The following is an 18,361-nucleotide window of genomic DNA, read 5'->3' as shown; positions in this document are numbered from 1 at the left end:
TTGCATATGGTAATTCCGGTATGATGCCAAATGACGCATTATACCGTGTCATACCACATTTTGATGCGACGCCCACCGCGTTGTACCGTGGCGTACCCCACGCATTTTGAATGGCTGCATCTGTATGTGGTATGTATGTGTATCTGTACTTGGTTAAGTAAGAATTTAGCTATTTGTGACAGTTTTCTGCACCAAACCCTACCGAATGTATAAACAAACCCAGTGATAATCAATACTCTTCCTTTCTTTATAAACTATTAAAATAACTTCCATGATCAAGTAGTAGGAAGTGAAGCCTTTGATGAGATTATAAGAAAACGAAACACAAACGTATTCTGATGACGCTCTCCAGCAGAATAATCATTTACCCAAAACAGGTATTTATTAATAGAACAATTACACATTTTATAAATAGAGGTTATTCCCAGGACTGGTTGACTGGCTGATTGACTGACTGTATACTGTATGCAAAATACAGGAATGTGCATATTCTCATGCTGGTCACTTACAGTATCATCCCCTGGAGCCTCACGCTTCATCGCAGTTGCAACTAATTAAGATGTGGCAGCCTTCATCCTGCCAAAAAATGATTTATATATCCATTCTTTGCAATAGCAGCACCATGAATTTGGAAACAGACTGAAACAGGAACAAGTCAAATGTAGTTTTGATTTTACTAAAGATCAATCAGAGAAGGACAGAACTTAAATAGGCAGCAATTTAGTGCCCTGAAAAAAATGTTGGTCATTACACTTGAGTTATCAGCAGTTCTTCTTCAAAGGGATGTGATTTATTAGCTAAAGACAGGAACTTAATTTCACATGTGAAAGAATTTTACAGATAACAACAACCTCTGTCTCTTCCTGGAACATTGCTATGGATTTTCTGTCCCAAAGGGAAAAGGTCCACCTAATTTTCCAGCCCAGTCGATCTTCATTAACTTTTGAGATCTTATCATATATTGATAGTAAGACAGAAAAGATTTTATGCAAAAAAAAACAAAGTAAACCAAAAATGTATTAAAATCTATATGTCAAAGTAGGTATAGTTTGTGTTGTTAAAGTTATTACAGCTGTTATTCATAGATGGTACTTAAATACAATATATACTATTTATTATATAGTACCTGTACCTGTATACAGTACAGTAGGTATAGAATTGTGTTTGTATAGATTTGCAAACACAATATGATGCCTTTACAGTTAGTTAGGTCTTCAGTAAATCCATCTACCTGTGAGTCTGAATTTCGCAGGTCAAGAACATAACTTACTGTCTCAGAGACCACATAAGAGTTAGTCATGAATCAAAACACATTCTAATTAGGTCACAAATATTGGAACTATAACATTTGAAAAAACACTTTCAAGGATGAAGGGACTCTCACTCAAAAGCTGCAATCAAGAACACATAGAATTGGCTGTGTAAACTTCTACATCTATCCCCTTTCCAAAATCCCCCCTTAACGCCTACTCCACTATAGGATGCAAATGCATGGGATCAGTGTGTACTGTGTCTAGGCTTCTCATTCTCAGCAGTTGCCAGCTCTGATGTCCATGCTAAATGTGGACCCAGCTGACATGGGTTCCAAATCATCTTACCCTCCCCCATCCCCTTAATGACCAACTAGTGCTGTGTTGGCCCTCGACTCTTTCCCTCCTTTCAAAAGTTTCCACACACAGCCTCACAAGTGCACTGGACTCCTGTTTGTCCTTAGAACTATTGCTTTAGCTGCTATTTTTTCAGCACCAGTACTTTAAGAACATAGCTTTAGATGTTTATTTTTATATGAATCCGTCCTCATCCATTCGATTGTGGCAAACATCATCAACTGGTTCCCTTCTTCACTGATTCATTCCTTGCAAATGAGGGGGGGTTTGTCAGCCTTGACCTTACAGACACAGACAGGGCCATCATTTCTTCAGCCTGGTGAGTTTAAAAATATTAACATATGTCACACATTAAAATGTTAAGTGTGCTATCCATTTATATTGGATGTGTTGACTGATCACTTTAATTGGATCTGGATCAAACTCCAGAACTCCAAATAGTAGTATTTTTACCTGCACTGAAAGACTGGGTTCCTTTTGCAGAAAAAAATCAACATCATTAATCTTCATAAGATGGCTGTTATGATGTATGATGAATATATCACATTTTTAAAGCACAACTAAAGGACAAACATTTATTTGTACTCAAACTCTAACCAGGTTAACTACTATGTATCAGTCATTTTTCATGGGTCTACACATCCTCCTATCTTTTTTTTTATTTCTCAGACAATTTATTAATCTATATAGGTCATTCTGCCTGATACAGACAAATTAAACAACTCAGTTTGCCCTCTATGGTGATAGAAATGTCAGATTCACTGGGAGTCAAATCAGCAATCATTTTTGTATTTGTGACTAAAAGCACACAGGCCATTAGAAATTTTATTATATAATACATGATTGTAATATCTTCCTAGCAATTATACTGGTATCTACTCTACAAAACACTTTTTTCACTTTTAGTAGCTTCAGAAATGTTCTATTAGTTTATGACAGTATGAGATAGATAAATTTAATGTAATGGAATTTGGATTAGTTTCCTTGAGATAAAACAAGTTTAAACAACAGCGAGGAATCTATTAAAGCTGCTTAGGCAAAATACTATACCAATATGATCCGAGCATTTGTAATTATTCATTGTCAATTTCAGTTGAAACTGTTGCTGCCTTACCCAGAGTTAGGACATGATGCCTCAAACAATGAATTGTTTCTGATTGTAACATTAAAGCTGTTTGCTTAAATTTATGCAGTAAACGTGAACAGCTAACAATGAGTTGTTAACACCACAGAGATTATCAGCACATTTTTCACACATTGGGGTCCGCTCTGTGTGGCTCTTTCAGAGAGACAGTTGCTCTGCAACAATTTATGGAACCTTCAGCTAATCCGACCCTGCTCCTGCTGAGACTTTTACCACTGTGTGCAATTTTCTGGAGATTCTCCTTTGTTGGTGAGTGAAACAGCATAAAGTATTGTTTTTTGGCTGTAATGTAGACTTATTCTTTTAATGGATGAGACACACAGATATCATCAATTTCTTAGACACAAAAGAAGATTTAAATTTACCAAAACCCTTGAATACCATGTATTTTTTTAAAACATGTAACTAATTCATTATTTTATTAGAAATGTTGCAAAATATTAGCAATCAACTATTGTAGGGGTTTTGTGCATTTGCTGGGACAATTATTAATAGTAGCAATAAGTCACAAAATTATTCTTTGATGGCTATTAGAAAGGATAACTCAGCAATGCCCACACACGGATACTAGTACATGAGAATACATTTATTAATACATAAAATGTGCATATAAACATAACAGAGTGAGAGTGAGGGTTAGCAGAATACAAAAGGTATATATTCAATCACGAAGAGTTACAAACCAAGAGGGACATACATTCAGTATACCATTCATTTAGACCATTCATTTCGTAAATGAACTTTGATTACAACTTCTACACTAGATACGCAAAGGCAAGTACATCACTCACAGGAATTAAATTGATATCAACTGGGGTTGAGGTAACAATTGAATTCTCAAGCTGTAATGCAGAATATTCATCCAATCTGTGTGGATTCAGATCTCCCGCGGACACAAAGAAACAGTGGCAGGCTGTTGCTAAGTCCAATCGGCATCCAGACAGTGCTGGTTCATCGTGGAGGTATGGGAGAAGGAGGGAGAGATTCCTGCTGCGGCGCGCTAGCAGTGGGCTCTCTGAAGACCGGCTAGTTAGTTTTGGCTTAACTAACAGAGATTGTGCACACGGAAAGTGACTGCGGGTCCAAGCAAGTCACATTCTTTAGATGAAGAATACCAGTTCGTTCCCGATGTAGCGCTAGTCCTGAATCCTGAGATTCAGCTGTCCACAGTTTCGACCTTAGTTCACTCTTTGATCAGGTGAGCGTTCACGGTGGGTTTACGAGGCTTGCTTCTCGGCTAACCTTAGGCGGATCCTTTGGTTACGCATGGCAACATCCATTCTTGACTCTTAGAACAAAGAAAAAGTCCTGGCACTTGGACACACTGGCCGTCACGTGATTGTCCGAGCTGAGTCTGAGAATGTCCTGGAGGAGCCTCTTTCTGGGCCCTGTGCTGCCTGTTTTATCTGGAGGAACTACGGTCGTTCATTGATTGAATGTTCCGTGGGCATTCGAGACCCATGTGGGGTACCCTACCCTACCAGTTCCTGATTGGCTGATCGAGGTGGAGGATGAGTAACCATGATCTCTGACATTAGGGTTGTAAACAACCTGGGATGCGACTCTACCTTGGAATCTCCCAGACAGTAAGGTACCAGAGATGACCATTTATTAGGGTGGCTGGTGAATCTCAGCCTTGGCAGATCAGACAAGAAAACACCTTAAATGTGAACCAAATGGAATGCCCTCTCTGTATCCAGCACCACTGAGATGAGGGAGAGAGAGACTGGAAAGGGAGCGGCAAACTTAATTCCTGTATTTTTAATAAGCCTTTCCGCTACACTATCATGCAGTTTAGTTGGTGTTACTGTATATTAGGTCATTGTGTTACAAAACATATATATATATGCTACTCTGAAACATTGTGAAAAAGTTACACAGAACATTCTTGAACAAATATCCTACACTTAAACAATCAAAAAATGTAATTTCACCTTGTACTTTGAAGGTACTGACAATTTAAACCCACAAATGTCTTCATAATCAGCAAGAAAACACAAATCAGAGGGTGCAAGTGGAAACTTTGTGGAACTAAACTAAAACCTTTCAGCAGGAGAACACTTATTTAATTAAAAGAATTGTAGGATAAACAAGGTGCCCCACCATGTTACTGAAGCCAGTATCATGGCTTTTTAATATCTGATTGAGATCATTATATTGATTAAGTAATAACAACAAATTAGACTGATCAAGTGACCTCCTTTTGTTTCTAAGCCATTATTTTGTTTTTTAAAGCATGCCTTACAAGTATAATGAACGCTGATCATCAAAATGATGGCATTACCAAAGCTAGCAATAAAGCTTGCTGTTCCAAGTTGTCTGTCATTTTTGTATTTTCTGAAATTATCATAAATGGCAGAGAAAACTCTGAAATGAAAACATTTAAGTAAAGGTGGAGGTAATAATTTTAAAGAAGAAAGATTTATACAGAGTACACTGTATCATACAGAGTCTAGGAAGGGAGATGGAGAGAAAACAAATATCCAGGGGGAATGACTTACTATCTCATGGCCTAAAGATAGTAACTCATGCACGTGAGATAATGGCATTTGGCATGATAGCAAGTCTTTATTTCCAAGTCCCATCCCAGCCTCTATAACATCACTTAAATTAATATTAGCTTAATACAGTATCTGTGCTATTGAATGTCTTAAAGCAATTAAAGTTTGAGGAGTTAAAACATGGCAACATACTGAACTTTTATGAGCCCCTGGGTAAAATAGTGTTTGTGTTTGTGTCATTATCTTTCATCTAATCCTTATTTAGTAAGTCTTGGGAACTTCCGCATAAGATAAACCTCGGGCCATGTTAGCTGTTTATTATCTAACCAAAGTTCCAAAAGTACTTTCAGAAAAATCATAAAAATGCATGAATGAACTAAATAGCTACAGCAAAAGTTACTTGCACTTACTAAACCCTAGTGATATTACTATGGCTTTCTAGAAGTTTCAAACATGCAGAGGAAACAAAACATATGAAAGTATACACAATTAGATCCATACATATAAAATAATACATTTTGGACGGTTAGATCACAATTAGATCAACTCTAATTGGTACGTTTGCAAAAAATATGATGAGCACCAAAACTTTTATTTCAGGAAATGTTACATAACACAGTACTCAGATGCTAAAGCTTTTGCTTTCTGTTTTGATCAAGTGGGAACATCCATCAGAGTCAATTAAACTGTTCAAGGTTACTTTCCTCCCGTTGCTGCCTTTTCTGAAAGGCTTGTTTTGTCAACCAGTGAATGCAGCAATGTAACCATATACATAGGTTTTACAGTCACTGAATTGCACCCACCAGCGATTAAACAAATAATAATCTCTTATATTTCTGTTTCACCATTTCTATGTGAGTATTTGGCAATTACAGCAGCTGAATAGAGCAGAACTCTATTCAGCTGCTTCAGACTGACTCCAGGTTTCGTACACGAGAAATGTGAGATGCAGATTTAATGGCATAGCAGACGGAGTGACAGCCTGACCATGAAAAAAGGGCTGTTTTATAATTCCCCGTTTAGATTAAATAAACCTAATGGCTACTGCAAAGTTGATGATGTGGAAATTGTAGGTTACAAAATGATTAAAACTAAAAGATGGGTGTTCAGTTCCCATATGTATTGTACACTTTGTTAAGCATGACTGACATTTTACCCCTCCCTCTGAAACTTCACTTAGATAGAAACTCTAAAGTTACTATACGTTTCAGAAGTCATCTAAAGACAGGGTTCATACAGATGCTTGAGTCCCTGGAATGTCTTGGAAAATATTTTTTCACAAAGTCCAGTCCTCTAATATCCAGCCATCATTCCATTTGCTAACTGCTTTATTCAATAATTATAATAATAATAATAATTGCTTATACTCATATAGCACTTTTCTGGACACTCCACACAAATCGTAATGGGGTAATGGGGACTCCCCTCTACCACCAATAATGTGCAGCATCCACCTGGATGATGCGACAGCAGCCAAAGTGCACCAGAATGCTCACCACACATCAGCTATCAGTGGGGAGGACAGCAAAGTAATGAAGCCAATTCATAGATGGGGAATATTAGGAGGCCATGATTGGTAAGGGCCAATGAGAAATTTGACCAGGATGCGGGGGTAACACCCCTACTCTTTTCGAGAAACACTCTGGGATTTTTAATGACCACAGAGAGTCAGCACCTCGGTTTTACGTCTCATCATCATCACGAAGTATGGTGCCTGTTTAGGTTTCAAGTCTAATTTTAAGCAGGTGTTCCCTCATAGATCAAGTTTGCAGGAAGAGAAGGATAATAGATGATGAAGACTGAGGATGAGGGCAGACAAATTTAGAAGAAGGAGGGAGAGAAACTTGATATAATGTAATTGGCAGTGGTCAACCATTTTGGACAGGAAGATTAGAAGAGGCAGGTCTTTACTGTGGTTGTGAGGGACAGAGGGATCTAAAGAGGATATATTAAGTTGGGGTCTGATGTGTGCCTGTTATGTGGGAAATTCCCTGCAGAAAAGGTGGCATGGAGAATGGCAGAAAGGAATGGGAGTCTGTCAGGGGACATAGACTGGAGGAGGGGAGAGGAGCTAGGATCAAAATAAAGGGTAGTGTGGTGATTTAAGAGAACAGGTTCTCAGACATTAGCCACAGAGAAGGGAAAAAGGAGGACAGGATTGCCTCATTGGCAATCTGTAGGTTGTTGGGTAGTCTTTTCTGAGTAAACTGGTAATGGATGGTGGCTACCCTCTCATTGAAAAAGGCTGTAAAGTCATAGGTAGTGAGAGAGGAGGAAGGATGAGGAGATGTGAGCTAAGACCTATATTACGTCTTTTTGGGCAGCTCTACGTAGTGCCAATCGCTGGAAGTAACGCAGTATTAACACAGACTTCTCATTCAGAAGTTGTATTCCAGTTACCCCTCTGTCACCCTCACTCAAAACAAAATTTCAGATCATCACACCACAAATTCTCCATTCTCACTTGTGATTCTTTTGATGGCCTTAGAATCCAACCATGCGATATAACGCAAACAACGCACACACACAGGTACTATATACACGAGGATACATTTATTAATACATAGAATATGCATATAAACCTAACAGATCTTATCGAGAGGGTTATCAGAATACAAATGGTATACTGTATATTCAGTCAGTTACGAAGTGTTACACATATCAAGAGGACATATGTTCAGTATATCATTCATTTAGACCGTTTTGTAATTGAACTTGGTCACAACTTCTACATTAGATACTCAAAACAAGTACATAATTCTTAGGAATTAAATTGATATCAACTGGTTGGGATAACAATTGAATTATCGAGCAGTAATGCAGTGAAGTTGAATACTCATCCAATCTCTGGGGATTCAGATCTCCTGCGGGCACAAAGAAACAGTTGCAGGCTGTTGCTGTCCAATCCACGCTCTCTGGCTGCGTGACAGGCTGTGCTGTGCGGCTTGCGACGGTTCACTGCTGATGCTCACTGACCGGCTAGTTAGTGTTGGCTTTAACTACCACAGTTTGTGCACAGGAGAAAAGATGACTGTGGGTCCCAGCAAGTCAGGAAGAGGACCGGTTCGTTCCTGATGAAGAGCTAGTTCTGAATAGTGATTCAGCTGGCCACAGTTCTGACCTGTTCACGAGGCTTGCTGCTGGTGCTAACCTCAGGTAGATCCTCTGGTTACTCTCTGGCAACCTCCGCTCTCGACTCTTAAAACAAAGGAAAGTTCTTGCACTCGGAAACACTGGCCGTTCCGTGGTTGTCCGGGCTGAGTCTCAGGATGGTCAGGAGGCGAGCTGCGAGAATGTCCTGCCCTTGGGAGCCTTCTGCTCCTGGGCCGTCCTGCCCTGGAATTCTCCTTTGAATTCCCTTTAGAATTGTCCACAGAATTCTCCTTCAGGCTCTCTGTGTTGCCTGTTTTTACCTGGAGGAACTTCAGCTCATTCATTGGCTGAAAGTTCCATGGGCATCAGAGTCCCACATGGGTTACTCGGCCCTACCAGTCCCTGATTGGTTGATCAAGGTGAGATATGAGTCACCTACTCCTGACACTTAGGAATGCAGTCCAGATGTCCATCTGGCACTCTCTAGACAGATAGGCGCCAATGGATGACCATTGAACATGATAGCCAGGCTTAGCTAAGTGCATCCCCCTATGGGAGCTGTCCCTTATCAAAAGGGACAGCTTTAAATCATCTTTAAATCATCCTGCTTGAATAGTTTCTCTGTGGCTGCACCACAGAGATGAACAGAGAGATGAGGCCTCATTTGGGAAAGCACCGCAACACTTAATTCTGTCTTATTAACAAGCATTGCCACTACACTTGTTTTCTTGGAATTTATAATGATGCCATTTCTATATACTTTTCTTTAATCGTATTCCCATTATTATGATTAAACAAATGTAGGTGGCGGTCAAAGCCATTGTGTCTCTTCTGGAGTTCAGTTATTACTCCTGTCATTTTCACAGATCGGTATCTCTTCGTATACTAATTCATATTCTATTTAAAACATTGCAGCTCTCCAATGTACTTGTCCTCATGGTAAGGTCATCAGTTTCTCTCAGTCAGAGAAATAAGCAATTCTGTGATTTTGGGGGCCCTGGGCTCAGTTTTTTACCTGGGGTACAATCTGGGTGGAGTTTGTATGTACTCCCAGTGTTTGCCTTAGTTTCCACCCACAGCTCACAAACACAAACATACCGGTACATTTATCGGTTTCTGTGAAAACTGGCTCTGCTATAAGTGTGAGTGTATATGTGTTAGTCTGTGCCCTGTGATCTACTGGTTCCCATTTAGGGTGTATTTGGCTTTGTGCCCATTGCTTACCAGGATAGGCTTTGGCTGCTCCAGACCATGAATTAGTTGAAATGGTTAGAAAATTGATACATTTCTGGGAGGTATAACTTAATACTACCACACCATAATTTTTAGAAAATGTGTGATTGCAACAAAGTACAGCAGCATGAAAACAGTATTGTAGTAAATCTACTTTTTAAAAGATTGCACCTTACAATGCAAGTTGCAGTCTGTCAACTTGCATTGTAACCTTATTGTTGAACCTTACTGTTGGAAAGAGAAATTGATATTCTGTGTGAAGGAAAATAAATCAAACTACTTATACTGTATGAATGCAGAAATTGAAAGCTACTTTTTAAAAATTCTTCCTTATGCCTCAGATAAAATGCTTTGGCCATTTTGATTTGGTTCAGTAACTGATTCCCTTTTCTATTATTAAAAGCTTTAGGTCATTTTTGTTGTATTTTTGTGGTTGGGTAAGGTGAATGTATTAACCATTTTAATGTTTTTAACTATTAAAAACAGGTTAACCAATTTATCAACCTTCACATGACAAAGGATTCTGAATATTAGAACTGCTTTGAAACATCTGTGAATAAAAAATGGCTGATTAAAGTTGTATTTTGGGAGTAGGGTTACCATGTGTGCTGCCATAGCCTTTTCCATAAAAGATCACCATTAGTTTTCCTGCATGAGTGACACAATCTCCAAACATTCTTCTATTATTTTATCTATACATATTATTTTCTATACAGTACAATCTACTTTGTTTGTCTATTTGATTTAAGTAAACCAGGCTGTAAAAAAAGGTACTGAGCAACTTATTGCATTTTTTTAAATATTTTTTTAATTTGATGCATGCATACTAGGGTTCACATTTCACTTCTATGTGTCACTTATTGTCAAACTCTCTTTACTAAAGCATCTAGCACAAAACATATTTAACTTGAAAGGGAAAATTAACCTACTATTTCCTTAATTGAAAATGTACAGAAATAAGAAAAGATTTATAGTGCTTTCATCGTGACAAAGTCATTCTGATCCACAGCCTTGATAACTGAATAACTGAAAACCATAATTATAACTATTGGACAAGCAATTGGTTTGGAAGGTCATCAGGAGCTACATTATTCATTTAGGTAATAAAACCCAGGAAACAAACATATTCCATTAGCAACTTCTGATATCTCACAACTGGCAACCCACTGAAGCTAAGCAGGTGTGAGCCTGGTCAGTACCTGGATGGAGACTTCCTGGTAAAAAGGTTGCTGCTGGAAGAGATGTTAGTGGGGCCAGCAGGGGGAGCTCACCCTGTGGTCCATGTGTGTGTCCTAATGCCCCAGTATAGTGAAGGGGACACTATACTGTAAACAGGTGCCATCCTACAGATGGGACATAAAACTGAGGTCCTGACTCTCTGTGGTCATTAAAAATCCCAGGGCCTCCTAATAATCCCCATCTATGAATTGGCTTCATTACTCTGCTCTTCTCCCCACTGATGGCTGATGTGAGGTGAGCGTTCTGGAACACTATGGCTGCTGTTGTATCATCCAGGTGGGGGCTGCATGAATGAAATCATTGGTTTTGAATCACTGTTCGTTAGAACCTCTGATTACAATTGATGAAGTTGAAAAAGGATGAACACAAATAATTTCTGAATTTGTTTTTATTCCTATCTTTGTTTAAATAAATCTACAGTATGGCAAAACATCTAGCAACTTCATTCATTCTGAATAGCATGCTATATCACATTGAATTATAAACAGAGCCAGAAGCAAGTTGTTTTCACATAAACAAATTATTTTCCCCTTATGAAAAAGTCACTGGTACTGTATATAGTTTGAATCAGGTCACAGACACAGCAATTCATTATTTGCCAGAGGGACATTTTTTAACATATGAAAACAGAATAATAACCTTCCTTCAGCCATGCTGTGTGCAGATTTTATTTAAACTCAAACCATTTCCCTAATCCATTTCACTCAGTAAAACAACTAAATCTTAATCTTTAGAAAAGCAGATCTCACGTTTATAATCAAGATTCGAAAAGTCTTACTTCACATATCCTTCACAAGAAATTGTTTTCCTGCCAGAAAGGAATAAATGCTGTTTGAGTGGTAGAGTATATTGACATTGCATTTGATCTGATTCTTAGGTGGAATTCCCTTCATTCTCACTGGAGAGCTCTTTGAACAATCCTATCGACCTGCTGCTTTTATGATTGCTGGAACTGTGAACTGGCTCTCGAACTTCGCAGTAGGACTCTTTTTCCCTTTTATTCAGGTATGTACTGTATAGATGCTATAATACAAAGACATAAGCATAGACTATATTGTTAAACTATATATTTTTTAGATATCATGCATTTTCAGAGCACATGTTTTGTGATAAAGAGATATCAGCATTCACATTGGATGCCATCTCATGTGGCACTCAATACCTTCATCTGCACTATAAACTCTTTTCTTGGTGGGGCCTTTGTATGACCCCTTTTCCTTGTTATTTCTTTTTTTTTTTGTCATTGAATGATTTAGTTTTCAGAATATTGTTCTGTGTATTGCACTCATTTTTAAGAAACAACTTTTTTGGTTTGTCTGCAATCATATACAATTAAATAATTCTTACTAGATGGGTAAGTAAAAATGTTTTTTTCTTCTTCCCCCATTTGGGATCAGTATTTAGCATCAGAATTATCACTGTGATAAAATCAATATAATAGACATTTTAATGCAGTGAGACCTCTGGGATTTTCAATAACTTGAATAAAGATTATATTTTAAAACAGAACTTTGAGCATATATGTGTATAATGGAAAAACGTTTCTGCATTTTAAGTACTGTATATGTACTGTAAATAGGGTTGGCTGACATCAGTTGTCCTTTCTTTAACTCACCCTAACTGACCAATAAGGCCATCCCTAGACCAAGGTATGACTTGGCAACAATACTTTTAATGGCACAAACAGGCAAAAACAACACAAATGAATGTGTTGGGAGTCATTGTGCTGTTGATGGGGAAAGACTTCACACAGCTTTTTATCTTCCCCAGCAATTACTGGAGTTGTCAAATAACAAAATAGCAGGAAGAGCAGAAATTCATGGCTAATTTTCCATGATTATATAATCACAGATACAATTGCTGATTTAGCTGAAGAGAAAGGAACTGAGTAGTCAAATAATAAACATTTGCCAAATTCAGTCCTTATGCTCCCTTCCAGCATCAGCACTTCCAGAAAAAATGAAGCCTTCTGTTTTCTGGGGGGTTGCATTGCACCAGGCAACTTAAATGTAATTTCTTTTGGGCTTGTTCTTAGCAATAACACTAGAAGGAAAAACAATGAATCTTTTCAGATAACAGTGTAATTCAAGATTTTTCTTTAAATGCTCTTTTGAGAAAACTAAGTAACTTTTCATTGGACTGATTCTTTACAAGTCAATACCATTAACAGTCGTACAAATCACAATACCAGGTGGCAGCTGTCAATAACCTTTGAGACAACTGACTGGACAACTGACTGACAAGAGAGAGAAGAGAGACAGACATAAGACAAGAGATCCTTGTCCAGATAATTCATAAAGACAAGATTTGAATGAAGTATTCTCTAAAGAGCAGGTGGGCTCTGATATGAAAGGGAAGATGGGAGGAGGAATGGTTATCTCTCTCCATTGGTAACCTCTGTTGTAACAGAAAGAATAAGGTTCTGGATCCCGAGATGAAGTAAAACAGATGAGTTTATTGCATGCATGGAACAATAAAGCCGAAGTCTTGTTTCCCGCAAGAAACAACAAAACCGAAGTATTGTTTGATGTGCCGGTACAAACTTTTAGGTTATATAGTCCTTCTTTGTTGCTTCGGACGACATTCGGTGTTATGGTAAGGGGGGGGTCATGGTATTTGGCCAGTTAAGAGACCCTGACCAAATGGTCAGTTTAAGATTACGCCCCCAGGGGGTTCCTAGCTTGCATCTGGAATCCTTATCAGTTAACCCCCTTTCCTGCCATAAACCCCTGTTGCTTAGAAGTCTAATTTTCAGGCAGAACTGACTTAAGTTAACCCTTTTTACATCTTGTCTCTTACGTCACCTCTAAAGGTGACAATTTCTGTACTTACCCCATGGTTAGTATGGAGGAGAAGCTCTTGGGTGGAAGCCATGTTGGCTGCCTCTAGGTTTGGAAACGGGTAACCCCTCAGCAACTTAGGACACTGGGTGTAGACATCTGTCATGGTTAGCATCCCTAGCCAAACAGGATCGGCAATTTAGTAGTACTCTATTACTACTAGTGATGACTAAAGTCAATTACTTGTGGTTAAAGGCTGTGGTATTACAGGTAAGGTTAGGACTGAGAGAGAATTCCTAAAGGGAATATAGTAGACATCTAGTAGTAGACTAAAGTAGACAGATATGCATTTAACTATATTCCTATTTCCAAAAGGGAATAAAGTTAAAAACGTATCTGTCTACAGATCATTTATTGGTTAAAAACTCTAAAAAGGGTGCAGATTCTTAAGTGAACCTGTGCCTTATGCTTATTAAGGACAGGAAAATACTTCTCTCTGTAAAGTCAGGGTTTCTCAAGCAAGGTTTTGTGGGATCCACAGTGGGTAAGTCCTTTTGGTTGTATTAAGTGGTGACTGGGAGCACCACTTAAATCATTCACCTGTAGAAAAGGAGTCATGGAGCTGATTTCTGAATGTTTTCATGGTAAGGATCAATAATCCCAGAGAGAGTTATGTAATATACAGAAAAAAACTGGTGATGTTGATTTCTCACTGTGCATGGATTTGGCTGTAGTGAATGGTTCTGGTTATACAGTTATGTGTGGTTATAATGGTTATGGATCCTGATGGTGGATATATTATTGGGTTATTGGCTGGTGCACGATAATGTAAGGGGTTATGTTTTAGATTATGTTCTCTGTTAACTAGATGATGGTTTTTGGTTGTTTATGAGTTTTAATAGAACTCTCCTTAAGACTCAGGGTGTAAATAAATGTTGCCTGTCTAGCAATTACATGCTCTGGGTTGTAATTACTCCCCAAGACTATAACCACAACCCACAACATGCTAAATCAAAAAAATCAACTGCAAAGCAACAGGATCAAAAAGAAAACAAAACTGCAGGTAAGCAGGAACACTACGAACTAAATTTGTATAGCTGTGACATTGTGAGTCATATGTTGTGTGTGCCCAGGGAAAATCAATTCAGTTCAATTTATTTTTATATAAATTCACAGCAAGGTTGCCCCAAGGCACTTAACGAGGCTGTGTGACAGTATGTGATATTACAATACAACCCATTTGGGCATGCTAACATACAATTCTAAAAAAAATACTAAATGTGGAGTATTATGTCTTCCATCATGTCCTTCTGTGTACAGATGCAGCCATTCAAAATGCGCGGGCGATACCGCATTATTTTCCGGTACGCTGTACGCAGTCTACCGCAAGCTACCGGTAAATACCGCGAGTTACCGGTAAATACCGCTAGTTACCATAAATTCTCCTATAATACGACAAGCAAAATAATAGTATCCGGAATTTCCGCAAGGTGGATCTAATAAAGCTCAACCTCTCATGTTTGAGCTGTGGCCATCAGTCTTTAACGAAGATATTACTAATAGTATTAATAATGAATGACCTTGGACAAGCTGTAAGTGTCACACACTTATACCTACTGGTATAAGTGTGTGACTAACAATGCCCAGGTTGTGTGTTTGAATCCAGCTGGTGCTGGACTTTTCTTTTAACAAACATTTCTTCGAAAAAATAGAATAGCGATATTATGGACAATCAATTGACTTTTATCTTTCAAAATATCGCAACATGATCGATATGTATTTTTATATTATACATTTTACATATGTATAATATGTAAATATTTGTGATATTTTGAACATATCTTCCCTTCTGACAGCGGTTCCTGCTTCTATTGTGTGTGTGTGTGCAACAGTAAATTTTTATAGAGAAATGGAGGCTGGACAGTATGCGTTACAATATAAACATTTATATTGATTTAAATCGTGTTCTGATTTAAATCACAAACGCGTGTTTAATTATGTGTTTTTTAATCATAATCAGGCTAATGCATTTCTACATTTTCTGTATGAACCAGCTTAGAGGTTCATACAGAAAGACAGCTTGTGTTTAAATTGAGTGTAAGGTAATTTATGCTTCTAAAGTCATGGTCAGCATTTATTATTGTACTTTGCTGTAAACTTTTTCTGTGCCTAGTCACATTATTTTATAGCGTTTTTATTGCGTTATTAAATCCGGTGGCGCCGTGTGTTAGTTTCCTGACTCCCATGTCACATGGTCTGTGATTGAATCCCATGGAACTATGACTTTATTTTTTAACAAACATTTCTTTGAAAAAATGAAACGTTTCCCTTGGTCAGAGATTAAATAAAATCTCACTCGCACCAAACCAATTTATATTTCTAAATATCACGACATGATCGAATTTAAGTCTTTTTAATAACAATGAATAGTCACCTATGCATTACAAAATATACATTTATATTGATTTGAATTGCGTTTTGATTTAAATCGTAAACACGTGTTTAAATATATGTGTTTAAAGGCGATATACTGTATAAGTGCTGATTCCTATGGAATGTGTTCCGCCGGGGATTCAAAAAAATATTTTAAATAGGCTGATAAAGCTTAGACTACTGTAACTGTATTCTATCCTGTATTACAACAGAACATTGGACAATGCAATGTAAATTGCAAAAATGCACTTGGAATCTGTCCAAGCCCTTCTACAAAAATTATTTAAACAGTGACACTGATCATTCATCTCTAAATAAACTTTATTTTATATAGCGTTTTAAGCGAATAGATAATTAGATTGCTCATAAACCATGTAAACCATGTTTCCTATGAATTCATTTAGGGCTAAAATACGTTCATTGTCTTCCAATCAAGTCGAGTTGACATTGGAAGCTTGCCACACCCGGACTGTTAAACCAACGCATTAGCACGTCAAAGCCCATTGAGGGTATTGAGCCAGTATTGGCTTTAGTATTCCCCCCCTCTCCTCTCAATTCAATTCAATTCAAGGTGTTTTATTTGCATGACAGATGGGTACAAGCAGTGTTGGGTATGTATATTGTAACGCTTATGGCAGACAGGCACTGTGTAAGAGCCGGCGTACCAGAGCAGCGCACCGAGGGAGCGTCTGCATTTATAACTTAGTTTTTAAAATTAGTCAAGCAATATGAAGCATCTCCTTTTACTTTTAAGTCCCTTAAATACATTGAGCACAGCTTTCTCACCACTTAAGATTGCTTTTGATACCATCCTTGCACAAAGCAGAAGGGAAATCTTAGTGCCTGAGCATAAAAAGAATAGGAGCATACTGCAACGCGTGTGAAGTCCATAAACGATATTAATTTTGGAACTTAAACATACAGTATATGGCTGGTCTTGGTACTTTAAAGAAAACATACACACCAGTATTCCATTTCTCCCTAAACATTTTAAGCTTCGAAGTCTTTAACTAACGTGATACCGGAGTCAACAAGCATACTTTTAGAATTTGATTAAAAGGGAATATAATATGGAATCGCGTATCTAAAGAATTTAATAACGGTATATTATATTCGTGTACGAAAGAAAGGTTCTGAGGTTAGATTTAAACTGGCCCTGGTGTGTGTGTGTTTGTGTCTTTCTGTCCTGTGATGTGACTGGCGCTATGTCCATGGTGTATTCTGCCTTGTGTCCGTCGCTTACTGGGATAGGCTCCAAATCCTCTGTACTGGATAAAGAGATTAGAAATGGATGGAAGTAAAGGCACTGTGTGGATGGAACTATACACAGTGTTAGAAACCCACTATGAAATGGCAGCATCTCACTGAGAATAAAATATTTTATAGTGCTGGCTTAAGGAAATAGCCTTTCCACCTCTCTTGCACATCAGTATCCATACCTAGTTATTTAAACAAATTGCCTCGAATTATAAACATCTTAATATGCTGGCTCTGTGGATCAGCATCAGCTATGTTTGCCCATTCCTTCAATTCATGTGCATCCAACACACAGTTCAACGCTAGCAACGACACAAAATCTAAAATACAATCCTCATTTCAGTATCTATGTAAACATACAGTCTGTTAACTTCATCATCTTCATCAAAAGTATGCCTAACCCCATTAGGAAGTGTTCTTGTTATCAGTGTATTCCTCAGCTATCCCAAAATTATCTTCTTCTTACCAACATCTCTAGTCTTTTATCCTGCAATAACTCAGCCAACACTTAAATCTCCAAACGCTGCTTGTGTTAATTTCTTGAAATCACAAATATCATGTGTAAATACTGGCCATGTAATACCCTGCATTGTGGAATAATAGTTTATTTTAAAGGGAACTAGAGAAACTAAGAACTAGAGAAATCAAGAAAGGCTTTTTTTTCTAGAATTAATAAATGCACATCCTGTTCACTGGGGAAATTAAATCCACACTGAGCAATCTTCAATATGTTCAGAATATGACAACAAGAATCCTATCAGGGATGCATTACACCTGTTTTCAAGTCCTTGCATTGGTTATCTATCAGGTTTCGAGTCAACTTCAAAATCCTCATCCTCATTCATTACCTACAGTATATGGCTTATTATCTGTCTACTCCCCACCTTTGTCCGTCTGACTCTGGTCTTCTAGCTGTCCTCAAGAACATCTACATTCTGTGGGTGACAGGGTCTTCTCTAGCTGGACCCCAGAGCTCTCAATTTGTATTCCCAGTGATATCAGTCACGTACCCTGAGTGCATTTAAATCTAACCTCAGAACCTTTCTTTTCAGAAGACTTAGTGTCTGTATCTGC

General features: G+C 38.0%; 1 protein-coding gene across 4 annotated transcripts in view; it reads left to right on the top strand.

Moving 5' to 3' along the window:
- slc2a9l2 (solute carrier family 2 member 9, like 2) overlaps positions 1 to 18,361 on the top strand; it is a 328,902-nt gene that overhangs the window by 273,196 nt on the left and 37,345 nt on the right. For all 4 annotated transcript variants that reach the window (XM_069190343.1, XM_015344752.2, XM_015344753.2 and 1 more), the window contains one exon: positions 11,695 to 11,822. In XM_069190343.1, coding sequence (XP_069046444.1) covers positions 11,695 to 11,822 — 128 coding nt within the window. The remainder of the gene's footprint in view (positions 1 to 11,694; positions 11,823 to 18,361) is intronic.

The sequence above is a fragment of the Lepisosteus oculatus genome, chromosome 1 (assembly GCF_040954835.1).
Source record: "Lepisosteus oculatus isolate fLepOcu1 chromosome 1, fLepOcu1.hap2, whole genome shotgun sequence".
Classification (NCBI taxonomy): domain Eukaryota; kingdom Metazoa; phylum Chordata; class Actinopteri; order Semionotiformes; family Lepisosteidae; genus Lepisosteus; species Lepisosteus oculatus.
The sequence above is the reverse complement of the archived record's forward strand: the minus strand, read 5'-3'. Positions and strand labels throughout refer to the sequence as shown.